The 15,949-nt window shown below is 43.6% G+C and overlaps 1 protein-coding gene across 3 annotated transcripts in view; it reads left to right on the top strand.

Annotated features, from left to right (window-relative positions):
- Positions 1-15,949, top strand: part of RGS6 (regulator of G protein signaling 6) — a 292,354-nt gene that overhangs the window by 170,610 nt on the left and 105,795 nt on the right. For all 3 annotated transcript variants that reach the window (XM_042790727.1, XM_042790726.1, XM_032984584.2), the window contains exon 3: positions 8,966-9,065. In XM_042790727.1, coding sequence (XP_042646661.1) covers positions 8,966-9,065 — 100 coding nt within the window. The remainder of the gene's footprint in view (positions 1-8,965; positions 9,066-15,949) is intronic.

The raw sequence follows: 15,949 nt of genomic DNA, 5'->3' as shown, positions 1-15,949 counted from the left end.
GGTCAGGAACGCAGCAGCTTTCCCCACCCCAACTGCAGAGTTTGCTCCCTGTTGAAGATCTGTTAGTGGGGTAGAAAATCTGTTTTGCATTAAAAATGTGAGAACTGGAGAATGGCACAGTCTTCTCTGGGTGTCAGAGGTGGTACAATGACATTCCGTGCTCATCATTACTCAGATTTTTAAAGATATCAGTAGGAATCTCAAAACCCTGATCGGGCATCCACCAACTCCATCCCCACTTTTTATCTGCTTAATATTTGCGTGTCTCCATTTCAATAAGTAACATATTTAATGAAATACTTCAGATTAATCATGTAGAAGTTACTGCATTTTCTACTGGAGTGAGGGGGACTGGGGGAAGTCACTCATGAGGAATAACTTCTCTTTTTACACGTGATCAGCATTGTTGAAAGTAACTTATTTTCGGCCAGACCCAGGAATGGCCTTTTCCACCCTGTTGCAGGGGAAGGCTCATTTTCACATGACAGTGGTGCTGTGGAGGGGGTGGCTGGGTAGCCCTTTCCTCCCCAGCCTGGCGTTGAAGGCAGGTGGGGTGGGAGGTGGCAGCTCTGTGTTTCCAGCTCTGGAGAAGGATCATGAGCCTTGAAAATATTGTCCAATTCCCAGCTTTGGGAAGCTGCAAATGGGAGTCTGCTTGGGTTTGTGGATTTGGTTTGAGGTGGCCTAGGATGCAGCTCATAACCAGATCTTTAATTTTACCAAGATTTAGAGAGCTGCAAGTTCCTGTGTGGGAAAGATTGGTGACCCACCAAAGTCTGGCATTTTTCTGTCTGGAAGTGCCTTATATTTGATGCTCCTGAGAAAAGTGAACTTCGTCTGCAGGTACTGTGTTTCTTAAACGGCTGTTCAGCATCATGGGGGAGAGAGGGGTGCTGCTTTCTCATACCAGGTCACTCATTGACCACCACAGGCTAGGATTATTGATTATTTCAGGTAATCTGGTGTAATACTAAAACTCTTCTGTGCTACTTCTAAACAGGCATGAAAAACTGGCCTCAAATAGTGTTACAAATTGGAGACTCAGCTCAGAGTTGTTGGAGGATTTAAGATTCCTGGAGCTTTCTCAGTTGTTCCAGCACAAGAACAGGTTTCACCATAATTTTGTCTTGTGTGAGAATGATGAGTTGATGACCAGAACTCAGTCAAACTCGGGGCATGGGAGCTAACCCCTAAAAGAAGCCCTTGCAAAATCGAAGCTATTGAACTAAACACTCTTACTTTAGGCACTTGCTGATTCAAGTAGTTTGTGCAGTGTTATTTTAGATGGCAGCTGGGTCACAGCTTTGCTTCTAGGCGTTCCTGAGGTTGGGATAATGGGCTTCACCATGGTGCCCTGCCTGTGGTGGGAGTGTCAAGGGGCCCAAATGTGCATGCCCGCATGGGAGCGGGCACGCAAAGGGGCTTGGCCATGTCCTGTATGGGGTTTGCTCCTTTTACAGTAGTCCCTGTGCAGGCTGTGGTAGGCATGTCTGCTCCACACCTCATTCATCACCATATGAGCAATCTGGAGACCTGCATGGTTTTACACTCGATGCAGTGATGCAACAGAAAATAAAATCTCTACTGTTTCCACAGCAACTTGTGCGTTGGACCCTGGCTAGAGCAAGTCGGTTCCTGGAGTCGGTGGCTTCAGCAAAAGCTTGTCAAAAGAAAGCACATGCTCTCATGCTCCCCCCAAGCTCCTCTTGGTTACTGACGTAAGGGGACTGTGGTGAATATACTACCATAAGTGCAGCCCTAGATTTCCTACAGTAGCTTTATTCCTTCATATTTCAACCCATGCTTCTGCTTTGTTTTGATTCAGTCTTCTATCTGAAGATAGACATTGTGGAGCACTTGAGGATTATCGGTTCAAATTTTGCTGAGGATGGCATGGTCAGAAGTAGTTATTGTACTAGGTGACTGATGGCCTATGTAAAATGGTCTGGGAGGCTCAGTGCTGGCACTAGCTGACAGATACAAACAGCCCAGGTACTGTCAGTACCAGTGGCTCCCAGTAGCAGCACTGTTTAGGGGACAGAGGGACTGAACTTCTTCCTTTTTTCCCCCAAAGTGGTTCTTCCAATTCAGATTTCACACTGAGAGAGTTTACAGATGATTCCACTCTACAGTTTTCCTGACTGAAACAATCTGTGCATTTATGTGTGTATCTGTGCGTAGGTTTGCATGTGTTTGCATAGTTCATAAGCCACACAAAAGCCACCCTGATGCAGTACGTACTGTGTGGCAGTAACGGTATAATTTCTTTCACCAAAATGTGACTTGCAGCACACCTCAGTGATACTTCTACAGCTATTTGGTCTCCGCTGGAGTGCTTTATTTTAAAATTCACGTTGTCTTCACTGGATATTTGTGATACTTTACTACAGTCATAAAAGGCTTAACATTGCTCCTTATGGATGAAAGCAAATATTTGGTTTACTTTGCAGCTAACATGAGAAGGTTTTTAGTTAGAGTGGCCATACTCTAAGTGGTGTAAGATCTCTGATGCTGATTACATGCATATATGTGACATCTTTACCAAAGCTGTAGAAAACATTGGGAAATTCACCACTGTTCACGAGAAGTTTCTGTTATGCTCTAAAATGCAACAGAGTCCCAAGCATTTGCTACCGTAATTACAGTTGCACAATCAGTAAATAAGAATTCACTTTTAGTATTTTACACAGCTTTCTAACATGCCAAAATAGCTTCCTCCTTTAAGCAATTATAGCTCATGTAGAATTTGAGCTCATCGAGAGTTGTCTGTCAAAATGCTTTTAATGAAAAATTGAGTTTGCATAACACTGGCACATTGATGTCTTTTGTTTCTAACTGTTGACACTGATGGTCTAAAAAGCTCGATTTTGGAGAGAGAGAAAATAGCATTAGTTCGTCTCATTTGGAGAATCTGTTTGTTGAATTAATTTGCTAAGCTTTGTTTTTCTGCGGAGTATTAAACCTTGTTTTCCAACTGTGCATATACTGCCTGAGGGGAATAGCTCCAGCTCTTATTTTCTGTGACTACGTTTTCCTGCAGTGCAGCCCAGGCCCAAGCCAGGGGTGCTGTGCAGAGCTGATGCCGTAGGCTGTGTTAGGGGGAGGCATGATCTGATCAAAAAGCTGCTCCCTGGAACTCTCCAGACTCGTGTTGCAGCTCAGCTGCTGAATAACAAGTGTCACCGTTTTTTCCCTAAGCATTGTTTTGGTTAATTGAATTGATGTGGTGAAACCTGTCCCTCTATTTGATGACATGCTGAGTAGATACTTTGTGAAGCTCTAGCTAGATTAGCAGCAGTATACAAATAATCATGACAAGTGCCCTGGTAGTTGTTCATTCACTGGTACCCTCTTACTCACAGAAGAGATAGATAGATAGATGCTCAAGCATGTTGCCAGTTTCAAGGTGACGTTATTAGCTCTGTTTCACCCTCCCAGTAAACATGTGAAGAACATAGTTACTCTCTTTCTACCCTGAAAGACACTCAAGCGTGAGGGAGCTATGCGGTATACTCTGCCTTTATTTGAAATAAGCTCTGAAATTTAAAAATCAGCAGAGATAAAAGCTCCACTGGGAAGAGGGCAAGTTCCATCAATGTCCCTGCCCTCAGCCATCATCAGAAGCTAGTCATGTGGGAAGCAGCCCAACAGCCCCGTGGGCTCTGGCATTCTTTGGTTTTGTTGCTGTTGTTGGGGTTGTGAAAGGTTGTCAGAGATGGGGAGCGTATCTTTCACAGTCACGTAGCATCCGCTATCCCAGGCACTCAGAGTCCTTCTCTGACATCTGTGAATTAAGTTTCACTGCCCCTGTGCGGTTCAGTATTATCTCCGTTATACAGGAGGGGAGACTTGGGCAGAGACAGATGAAGCTGTTTGCTGAAGGTCACACAGCAATTCTCTGGCGGTGCTGCTCTGCTGCTTTCCAGTGCTGTCTCAGAGGCAAGGTTGTCCTTTCTCCCTCAAGGGTGCTGAAGGGAGAGGTATTAGCCTTTTTTTTTTTTTTTTTTTTTTTTTTTCTTTCCCCAGACGCCTGTTCCTGTGTTTGAGCAGAGTGAAATTGTCCAGACTGGTGAAACAAGCTGGCTTCAGGCATCTTTTCAAATTAACTTTCTTTGTCTGTGGGGCTGTGTGGCAGGAGTCAGCGGGTACAGAAGGCACAAGCATGCCGGTAGTGTCAGAGATGGTCAGAGGTGCTTATGGGACGTGTAGGGTTTGGCAATGTGAGAAATGGTCTATTTTAGTTCAGATTTCAGTCAAGAGTAAAAGATCAAATGTATTTATAATTGTTGCCATTACGCTAGCTGACAACAGACTGATTCTTTCCTCCATGTATCATCCATCTCCACCAATATTCATGAGAGCTCTCATCTACCAGAGTGAAGAGGATATTTGGCATTGCACAGAGGTGTCTGTCCAACCCTATACATTTCATGTTGGCGCTGATGAGCAATGCTCAGAGACTCCCTAGCCACAGGTTACCTGGTGACAGAAATCCCCAGGAGTAGGGTACCTGCTGCGTGTAATCAGTCAGGAACCTGATGCCTACCAAAACATTCAGCAACAGGCAGCAGGACCTTCCATACAGGGTCTGAGAGTATGTGCAGCTAACTCACAGGCTACAATGTGAAAAGGGCACCATTTCCCTCACTAGCTCACAAAAATGAGCTGGCAAAATGGGACTGTGATGGCCTCTGACATCGTTATGTAGTCATCACTCCGTTGCAGTTGAGCAGGTTCAGCTGGGTGTTCCACAAAGCTGTTGGTGCACAGGCATGGGGTCGTGGGAAGTGGGAGCTGTTGGCTTTTCTTTTTTGTGTGTTACTTGCCCTTCCCTCAGTGTGTCATCTCTCAGGTCAGCCTTGACTGTGCAGGGTGCTTTCAGGCCTTCATCAAGGCTGTGCAGGCTGATGTGCTGTGCTCTGGGTTCCTGCTTTATTTTGGTGCTGGGAGAAAGAGAAGCTACTGCAAAGTTGAGAGTTGTTTTCCCCCTTACAATAGTAACACTGGTAATGTTGTGTGACACTGACCCAAAGCTGCCAGGCTGTGATCATTACATTTGTTGTTGTACTACGACTGACTTTTATAACACATCAACAAATGTAATATTTTATTTTCCCCTGCCCCAGAGAATGGACTTCTCATCTCCTAGTGACAGACATCTCAGCTCTGACAGAAATTCAAGGCCTTCTACTTCATGCCTTCACCCTCCTTAGGCCAGCAGAAGTGCTGATAGTGGAAAAGAAGGTCTAATGAATGCCAGCAAATCCCACGTGCATTAGATCCCCAACACATTCTGTGTAACAGAATATGTTGGTAAACTCTAATAAACTAGTGGCTGTAGAGTCCTGTCTCCGTTAATAATGTGTTCCTGAAGCCAAAAGCCTTTTCCAATGCGTTGAAAGTGGGGTAATGTGAAATAAAATCATTCTAGACAAATGTAGGGAGCAGAGTTGTCAGCAACCAGTCAGGAGGAAAGGCAGATCTAATTTGTTAGGCATACATTGCAGTGTGTAGCTAACAGTGACAGCAGATACTTAAATTGCTCTGGCTTGTCTCAGGGAGATACTGACCCAGAATCCACTCGGATGGAAGAGTAACGGTTCCCTTTACTGATGCAGAATCAGACCAGATTGAAATAGCAGTGGGCCCCGGAATAGAAAAAAACAAAACAAAACAAACAAACAAAAAACCCCCAAACACACACACACAAAAAAACAACCAAACAAAAAACAAAACAAAGCAAAAACCGACATGACATTGCCTGTTCATACCATGACTTCTGTTGGACAGAAGCTAGTTCACTGAAACTTGCTCATTTAGGAGTCATAAATGTGGAGAATGCTTAGTATTACTAGTTTGTGCCTCCTAGCGTGATAAAATGAACTATCAAAGGACTCTAATTCCCTGTCTGCCACATAGCGAAACCTAAAGGATATTTAATGACATGCAGAAACTGAAGGGAGAATCATTAGCAGTGAAGTGTCTAGGTAGCTCTCTTAAAAGTTAAGATGAAAAGCTTCAATGAAAGTGACCTTCATGCTTGATGTTCCCTCTTTGCTTTTCTTCACACTTGAAGTTCTAATAATGACTTTTTTCCACTTTGTCACAGTATCACTTATTTCATGAAACATTTCCATAGCTAGGCAGGAATTTGGGCCCAGGGTGTTAATATCTGCAAATGTTGGGTGGATGCAAAACACAAAGGCTGGTACAAAGGGTCACATCTTCTCTGTGCGATGAACTGAACAAAAACTTGACATATGTTGCTAAATATAGTTTTATAATATTTTATTTAAAACTTGATTCTAACTTTAAGAGTTTTTTGAGTAGGCTGTGCTGTCCCCTTTGAGCAGTGCAGAAATTTGCTTGAGAGCACAAGGAGGGTATGTTGGGAATGGAAAGACTATGTACAATCAGATGCTATAACCCTGCGGGCTCTTGGGCAGCAGACTGCAAATGCTGGCATGTTTTAGGAGGATGATGTACTGTCTGGATCAGATGAGAGGAAAAGGAAGGAAGGAGTTGTGGCATGTGAATAGAAAGGGAAGAAGAAAGATCCAGCGTTCAGAAATAAGGAAAGCAGAAAGTGCAAGCAGTCAGGCTGGAAGACAAGAGGAAGAAGAAGCCTTTAGGGAAGGAGTTCTCTCTAGGGCAGTTTTGTTTATTTTGATTTAAAATTGCAGTAGGCTTTTGTAATTGTGACTGCAACCCAAATTAATGGCCCCGTTTGAGACACCAGTGCCTGCCTGATTGCTTGAAATGGGGATAGTTTAGGTAAAAACAATGTATTTTGCTTTTAAGATAATTGAAGGTTTATTTTGCTTGAAATGGAACTTCTCTTGGGGTGATAATGACATAAATCATGCCTGGTGTTCCTTTAGCTTACAGTGAGCAAAAGAGTAATAAGTTTATTTTCCTGCATCAAAACAATTATTTTAGCTTGTTTTTCATTCTGAACCTTTCATTAAAATAGAAAAAGAGAAAACAGTTTTAACAAAAATTATGCTTGCGGTTTTTAAAGCCCTTAAGTGCTCCTGGCAACATGGGACCCATACCACATTCCAGAGTATTTTCCTCCTAATACACATGGGAAAAAACTTTCTCTGATGCCAGCTATGAGTGCATACAGATAAAGGCAAGTTACTAGCTGGTCACAGAGGGGCTTTTTTGACTGCCTTGTTGAAGTGGGTCTTAAGCTGGATGCCTTTCTTGGCCCACCCTTTGCAGGTGACCAAGCTGTCCTGTCCGCCTGGCAGGTCTGGTGTGGGAGTGGTGTAGCCTTGGAGGTCTGGGCTGGCGATGAGCAATGCTGTCAGGCTCCTCTCAACACCACAGGGTGCTGTGAAATGCTTCTTGTCCAGCCTGAGAGAAGCAATTACTCCTCCGGGTATCCTTGGACTGGAAGAAACTGTTTTATCCAGCAAATAACCTTGCATAAAGTTCAGGTAAAGGGCAGAAAGAGGTATTAATTTTCATAGTGTTTGGGTTGGGGGAAAAGTAGCATTATTCTATCGCAAATTGACTGTAGGTACTAAACTCTCCTATAATCTATTGAATATCTCAGGATATTTTTATCTTCGTGACTTCATTCCCTCTGAGAATTTGTTCAGGGCATGTGTTAACTTAAAAATAATATATAAACAAGGTGTGAACAGTTCAGTTAAGTGATAGCCTGAGGTTAAAAACACAGTTATCAAATTCAGTGTCTGAAGTTGGCAGGGAGGTTGTCTTAACGCCTCGGGAAGACTTGAAATTAAGCTTGTTTTGAAATGTAGGTGTTAAGTCTGTGAAAGAAACTCACTTGTGCATCTAAATGAAGCCCTCTTTCCAGACTTTGAAGAGAGCTGGTTGAGCTCTCAGGCTACCTTTAGGAGATAGAGGGGCTGTGCTCCCACCACGTACCCTCTCTGCTGAGGTTGCATTTTGTAGCATGTGTGAGGAGAAAATCTTTAGATAAAATCAGAGCTGTGCTCCCTGTCTGGCTGCCGTCGGCCTCAGTCCCTTCTCAGAAGCAGCAGGCAGGACTGTGCTGTCAACTGCTCAAGCTAACAGAGCCAACGGCTTCAGGTTTATTTTTGTTGGGCTTCTGAGACCTTATTAATTTGAAGAGAGTTTTTTGGAGGTACTGAATTTCTGCACTGTGCTTATGTTCAGTGTTTTGTTCTCCCTGGCGTTGCCTTCAAGTAGATGCAGGAGGAGTAGCCTCAAAAGGAGCAAAAATCCCTTCCTGTTTTAGAGTAAACAGGAGGAGGATTAAGCTCTTTCCCCCAGTAACCAGATCCTCTGATTGCCATGGTTTTTGAAGATGATTGTATATTTTGCTGTATGTGATGGATTGTGTATGTGCCCATGAAGTAAAAGTCAACTTGGCTGTGAAAATCTAACAAGTTTTACCCAATGATCATTTTACTTCTGGTTGATTGCTTTGTATGATGACCATGGACATGTACCATCCCAACATGCAGCATGAGGCAAGGGAAATCGTCCTGCAGTTGTTCTGTCTCATGTTCTTCTCAAGTCATAGGCTGTTGGTGACTGTCTGGGACCCTTTGGAAGATAAAAGCTCTCCCAAGGTCACAGTATTCAACCGAATGTGGGAGAAGGGGGGAGAACGGGCTGGATGGGAAGCTCCTTACGCTGGTTGCAGTATAGAGTCTAACCCAATTCACATGTGGACAAAACACCAGCTCCCTGTTGCCCTTGGTCAGCCAAGAAAGCACAGTTGCTGTTGGATGGTCAGTATCTGACCACCATCTTCCAAGCTGGTCTATGTTGTCTTGTGGTTTCTAGTCTCAGGGTTTAAATTTGGGAGGCAGTAGCTGTGTTCTAGGTCTGTGTTTGTGCAGTAATACACATAGTATATTCAAAGCCCGTCCTACCAGCAGGGCTCCAAAGCACTCATGGTATATAAATGTTACGGTCACCATTTTGCATAAACCACTCAGTCTTTCCTTCCTTTTGACAGATTGAAGACATCATTACAAGAATGCAGGATGACAAAACAGGTGGAGTTCCCATCCGCACTGTCAAGAGCTTTCTGTCCAAAATTCCCAGCGTCGTCACTGGTAAGGACCCCTGTTAGCAGGGAGGAGAGTGTGAGCTGGTACTTCGTGGCTCTAAACAAGCACACTATTAAAGTCACAAAAAAGAAGTAATGTAAGAAAAAAATGCCCCCTCTGCCCATTTTTGCTGCATATTGTTGTTATGGGGTGAAGTATTGAAGCAAGATTTCTTATTTCTGTTTAAGTAAACAAGCATTTATATTTCTTTGGGATGAGTTATTAAAAAATATTACATAGCTTTTTTGGCTATTGCAGTATCAGAGTCATTCACTATGATGGGGTAGGATGATGGGGAAGAGCTCAGGAAAGAAGGTTGAAGCTGTTTTCTCACTCATACCCAGATGCTCCTATTAGACGTACAATCGCAGATAGAAGAATGTAAAGTACCCTTTATGCATAGATGATGAGTTTGGGTTTCTGGTACCTGTTTTCACTAACTCAATAGTAGTATTCACAACACTGGCACAAAACTACTGTTTTCCCTCTCTCTACCAGTAGACTGTTGTCCTATGAGATACACAACATCATAAATTATAAGTCACAGTAGTTGGGTATCTCTGTGAAGTAATTAAGATTTTCTGTCCTGCAGAGTCTCTTTCCAAATTAGACCAGATACACACACTGGTAAGTCTATTTAGGGAAGTTTCTCCTCCTGTTCTAAAAAGTGAAGGGCTTCATTCCCTGCAGCGATGACTTTGTTGCAGTAAAGCTCAGCTGATCACTAAAAATGCAAAAGTTGCATTCTTGCACATAGACAGCACTACCAATAACTGAGAGAAGACTGGCAGTTCAAAGAGGCCTTTCTTGCTTTTGGGGTCTTCATACTGTTGTAAAATAATGGGGAAATAGCTCCTGTCAAAAGGGATGCTGGCAATGCAGCTGGTGTCAAGCCATTGCAAAGAATGTTCCCTGCAGTGGAGCATATCCGAGCTGAAGCACTTCAGAAGTATCTTTACTGTGAAAATGGTTGGATTGAGCAGTTTGAGGTTGTGTTGATTGATTCAGGAGCATGATTTGATATCTTTGTCTCAGAAAAAATGTCTAACTTAAGCTACAGGAATGGAATACGAATCTATAGGGTTCTTGGGGATAGGCAAGGAATATGGAAGTTGGAATGAAGTTCTTACTTAAATGAGATTCAGGCCAGTTAATCCCTTTTTATAGAGCAACAGGCTCTTCATTGATTTCAGAGGGGTGACTCGGTGTAACTGGCAGTTGCAGGATTAGGGTTTTACAGTAGAAAAGAAACACTAATCTAGAATGAGATGTGAAAATTGCATTACTAAATTTCAGGTTATGGCTGGATCAGGTATGAGCTAACTGTTCTTGAAGGTTCCTGGGGAAAATAACCATTTATCTGATTTGAAAACTCAGTCCATAAGCTGAAGTCTGCAATATACAGACCGGATGTCTTAAGGTTGTCTCAGCTAAAACAGGTTTCTGATATTCCTGTTAATATTCATAGCATTGATTAATCAGTTGATCTAGTTGTCAAGTCACCACCTGTTACTCAAAAGAAACAAGAAATGGGACACTTTACAGCATCTTTAAGCTGATTATACTTATCCTTAGGTACTACCCTGGTTGGCAGTTCACTGGCACAATGGAAACTGCTTCAATGCATTCTGCTGTTCTGAAACAGCAGCTGCAATTGCATTGCCTTGAAATGGCTGGCTTTTCACAACGCAGGGAAAGCTCACAGAAAATCCTTAGATTTGGAGAACAAGCTCGGTACCATTCCCTTCAGGTGATTTGAAGGTGGCTCCCTTGTGATGCACCAGGCAGTGCATGAAACCTCTGAGTTTGAAAAGTATGAAAAAATAATGGCTCAGATGAGATCCCAAAGTTTTCTCCATTTCTCATCTCTACTTTCAGATGCATAGACTTGTCCATTTTTAGACCAAAATCAAAATAAATTTATGTATTATTTGAGTACTTGTGATAGATGGGTAAAGAACTGGAGCACTTGAAGATCCAGGAGCATCTATGTTTGAGCAGAGGCTGAGGACACAGGGCTTGTTCAGTCTGGAGAAGGGAAGGCTGAAGGGAGTGAGCGGCTATAGAGAAGCCAGGGTCAGACCCTTTCTCAGGAATGCATGGTGGAAGCACAAAAGACAGTGTACACAAGTTGCAGGAAAAGAAATCCCAACTAGATTTAGGAAGAAAGTTGTTTATGGTCAGAGGAGCTGAGTGTGGGCCCGGTGGCCTGGAGAGGCTATGGAACCAGCATTTTGGAGGTGTTCAGAAACCCCTGAGCCCAGCTGAACTGAGCAGTCTGACCTAACTGTGCATTTGGCCTTGTTTTGGAAGAAGGTTCAGCTAGATGACCTCTAGAGAATCCTTCCAACCTGAATTATTCTTATGGTCATCAGATACTCAAGTTTAGTGCTTGTCTAATTCCACTCTGTGTCACAAACATGAGAACTCTTGCATTTTCAAAAACTTTGTAGCCCCTCTTGGGAAGAGCTTAATTTCTAGATTCTGGCATTCTCACACACTTTTTATTTCTACCTGAAAAATGGAACAGTAACACTGAGAGATGTGATTTACTTGGCAGACTCTCAGTGACTGTGATTAACAAGGGTTTATTTTTGCTTGACACTTCTATTGTAATTGTTTCTCACAGGAGAAATGTAAAATCTTAAAGAAAAAGAAACATTACAGCAGTGCCTTTGTGCTCTAAACAGGCAGCTCTGTTTATAGTACAGCAAAGTGGGTGCTTGATTGAAAGTTTGAATACCAGGGAAAGAACCACTCATCTCTGTTTTGCTTTCATCTGTGCTCATGCCCAAGTTGTGAATGAGACATTGTGTAACATGAGGAGAAGGAGCCTTGGGGAGTTATCATTAATGGTCCTCTCTCAACAACAGGAATCTGGGAAAAGGATGGAAAAAACCTTTTTTTTGAAGGTATGATGAGTCTGTGTGGGGATGTTGTGCCAAAGGCAGGTTTTAATCTGCATTAGAAGTAGATTTGTGTATCCTCTTCCCTGGATTTTGGCTCAAAGTAGGTCAGTCAGAGAAGGGCATAACATACCATTATCTTATTGGTTAAGTCTTTGCTTTTATGGGCAAGCCACAGAAAATGAAAGTCAGACGAAAGTGTGTGTGGCATCTGTGTGCATGTATCTGACATTGTCCAATGGCAAGTTTAGAGTATGGAATGAAAAACTGTCTGAGGGCAGTTATTGAGTAGTGCTGTGATCCATGCCCAGACTGGATCGTCAGCCAGTGCACATGATGGCAGTTGCTGCAATAAATGGAGTTGCACGTTTTCTTTTTTTTTTTTTAGTGAGAAAACAATTTCTTCAGTAATGATTTTGTTTCTGCAAATGAAACAAAACCAGCAATTCTCTATTTCCCCAGTCATCAGACTGTTGTAAGAACATCTCGTTATACTAACCAGCAACAAAACTGTCTTTCTAATCCTCTTTTTGATTTCCATACAATTGCATCTTAAAACTCCTGTTTGGTAGGAGGACCAAATGTGTATACTTTCTTCTCCCAGTGCTTCAGACTTGGCCCTGCACAATGTTGCCAAAAGAAGTCAGTGTTGCAACAGCTAAGCTTTCCAGTGCAAAAAGCCTCCTCCATGCTTCCCAATCTTCCCCCCGCCCCCAACTTCATTCCAGATTTCTCCTGGTCCTGTGTACTGTCTGATCCTCCTCTGTACCAGCATCTTTGCTGCTGCAACCCAAGGGAGATGTGCAGTGTTACAAGCCTTGCACCGTTCTGCCCCCCTCCCGAGAGGTTTTGATACAGCTCCATGCTGACCCCTAGCCCCTTGACTTCAAGCAGCCCTGTCCCCACAGCTCCGTTTTGAGCGATGCCGCCTCCTTCCAGCAGCTGTCCCCTGGCTGGCACCTCTCGCACACTGCTCCCCACCCTCACCCCAACACTCGCTTGTCCTCTTGCTCTGCTCTGCCTGCGTGGCTGTGAACAGATTGATGGGTGATGTCCCGGCTGTACTGGCTTGGGTTAAGTGCTGCCACCGAAGCTTCATGCACGCAGCCCTGCCAATGCATTTCACTCCTGACCTCCTATGTCTGTCTTATTTAAGTCCCAGACCTCTCCGAGCAGAAAGCGCCAGTATTACTGAAATGTGCCAGATGGCCTGTCGTTACTTGAGACTCATGATCTAAACCAAGTTTAAACTGCCATGTGTCTCTGTCTGAAGAAGCCAGCATGTGTCTTGGCAAATGCCTATGGAGTTGTCCCATAAAACATCAGAATGTCACTCGCTCAAAGAAAATGCGTTTGGCTGGAGTATGGAAATCCCATAGTGTTGAGAAAGAGAGACTATTATTGATAGTGTTCCCTGACAGCATAATTCAGGACAGACAAGTTCTGCTGGAGAACTTCATACCCCCATTGTGAAATGAGCTCCCGTGGTGCCGGTCTGAGGGTCTTCATTGCCTTTCCCCTTCAGAGGAGCTCAAACACATCTCTCGTCCAGATGTGGCAGCCAGAGGCACAAGGGAGCAGAGAGAGTTCCTTGTCTGCAGGGTTTGAAAGGTTCCTGTTCAGAGGAACTGTACAAGGAAAGAGGTCGTGGTGTGGGGAGCAGGACCAGGCCTGGCAGTGCTGATCAGGGTGCAAGGCTGGGTGCTTTGCCACAATGTTCGCTTTCTTAATGCTTTTGTTCAGGGGTAGAACTTGCCTAGAACTTGCCTTAGTGCCTTGCAGAAACTGTTTTCATTGGGACCAAAAACCTCCATAAGCTGGCTGCAAATGGATTTGGCTTCCCCTGGGCTGTCTGTCCGGCTGCTTGCCTCACCTCACCCCGGGGGTTTAACTGGATGTCTGAGCCTGATACAGATCGCCCAGAACATCTGGGTAGTTTCACTCTAGATCTAGACCACTCAGGCCTAGGTCTGGGACAGCACCAGTCTCCGAACCTGAACAGCTGAAACATTTGTCAAAATGAGTGGGTCTGAACCTCTAGCCCAGATTGATATTTTTTTTAAGTTTTGTCTTTACTCTGCAGTTTTGCTTTGAGAACAGGAGACTTGAAATGTGATACTGACTCAGTTTCAGGCAAAGTTAGTATGTGTAGATAGTCCCAAATCTAAACCAAGTTTTCAGTCTTTTGCTAAACATGAATGAGCCTATTTAGTTAAAACAAGATGGCAAAAAAACTTCGCCGAAACTTAAATCAAGATTAGAACTAATTTTGGGTGTTTACTGATTTATAAATGATACAAAGAAGCATGCTCATGGGTTAGAATTGATATCTATTTATATATGCATATAAATGTATAATTCCTGATGGGTTTCCACATTTGTGTACAGCAGATGCTACACAGTAAATCTGACAGTTACGCAATTGTGTGGTGGAAACTAGCTTGCAAACACTGGTCGAGCATATAAATCCATTTATTTCTCATAAAAAATCAGTTGCTCTGATCAAGTTGCATTTAAAGTAATTCAAGTCAAGACTGGGCTTCTTCATCACAACTTAGATTTTCTTCTTTTATCCATGTCTTCTTCAAATCACACCCAGTGGAAATGTAATCCATCCATCCCTCAATAAGGAGGTTGTTAGACCTTTTAATCTAGTATTTCAAAGCTGCTGTGAATCGCATAGCATTAGACATGTCAGTTATTATGCAAGTGGCACATGCCTTGCCTATTTTTTTTCCTGTAGCTTTCTCTTAAGCTCTCTATTCCCATGCCAGGAGACAAATTAACCCAGTTGAAGAGTTATGCTGCCTTCATCCACAGCTCCCTCCTCCCTCCCTTTTTCTCTTAACTGTATCCAGCTTCCTACCTTTCAAAGGGTGAGAAGCATGCGGGGAGGGAAAGACAAAAATCAGCTCTCTGAACAGAAGCAGTTCTTTGCCTGTTGTTAAGATGCAAGTCAATGCCTTCTGAAGCAAAAATTTAAAGGATTTGATATTCAGAGGACAAGGGGGGTAGTTAGATCAATTGAATTAAGATATGGTTGTCAAAGGAATAAGAGAAAGCACCCAGAATTAATATTTTAAATGAAAATTTTTTTTCATTTCATATTAAATACATCTATCTGTGCATCTGCACATACGTACACTTAAATACGCACAAAGAGCGTGCAGTTTTTCTTAAGAATAAACCTAAGAGTGGTAAGTGTTGTGTGCTAGAAGGAAACAAGGGCAGGCTTCTGCGTTTCTAGGTGCCCTGCAGAGCGAGGGCTGCCAGTGTCCGTGTGCCGCAGCCACGCCAGAGTTCAGCTCACGCAGCTTTGCCGCCATCGCGAGCCGCGCTGGCTTCGTACCGAGCTCTCCCAGCTCGGGGGCAGTCCGTGGGGTGCGTGCTGCGTGTGGTCCTCCCCCGCCACGTGGCATGAACCCCAGCCCAAATACCGCGGTGTGTGCGACCCCACCGCCGCTCTCGGCCCCCAGGGGAAGGCTGGTGTTCGTAGCTGGCTGCCGGCGCCACTTCGGCGGGTCAAGCACATAGTTCTCCGTTCCCTTCTGGACTACTCATCTCTGCTTAAGCGTGCTCGTACATCACGTGAAGCTCAGGCATCACGGAACAGCGTGTGCACGCCTTATGGAGTAAACCCTAAACGATTAAAAGAAATTAAGCATCACTTTTAAAATTACCAAAATCGGACATTTTACGTAACCATGTACTTTCACGTGACAGCATTTGAAAGTAGTCATACCTGAGGTGAAAAACAGTAGAGAAAAAGCACATCACAGCAGTGGACACATTAAAATTTGGCTTAAGCCACCGCAGAATGCTTATGAAACACATCCTGAGGCTTTAGTATTCAGTCAATAAAATGGTCTCTTGGGTGCTATCTAAAAGCCCTGGATATCATGAGGCCTGTAACTTCCTTAGTTTAGACTTGTGAAGGTCCTTCCTGGTCCTACTTGTCCTTGCTGGATTTGAATCTGTGCATCT

This window comes from Tyto alba, unplaced genomic scaffold (genome assembly GCF_018691265.1).
Source record: "Tyto alba isolate M040663 unplaced genomic scaffold, T.alba_DEE_v4.0 Super-Scaffold_18, whole genome shotgun sequence".
NCBI classification, from domain to species: domain Eukaryota; kingdom Metazoa; phylum Chordata; class Aves; order Strigiformes; family Tytonidae; genus Tyto; species Tyto alba.
The sequence above is the reverse complement of the archived record's forward strand: the minus strand, read 5'-3'. Positions and strand labels throughout refer to the sequence as shown.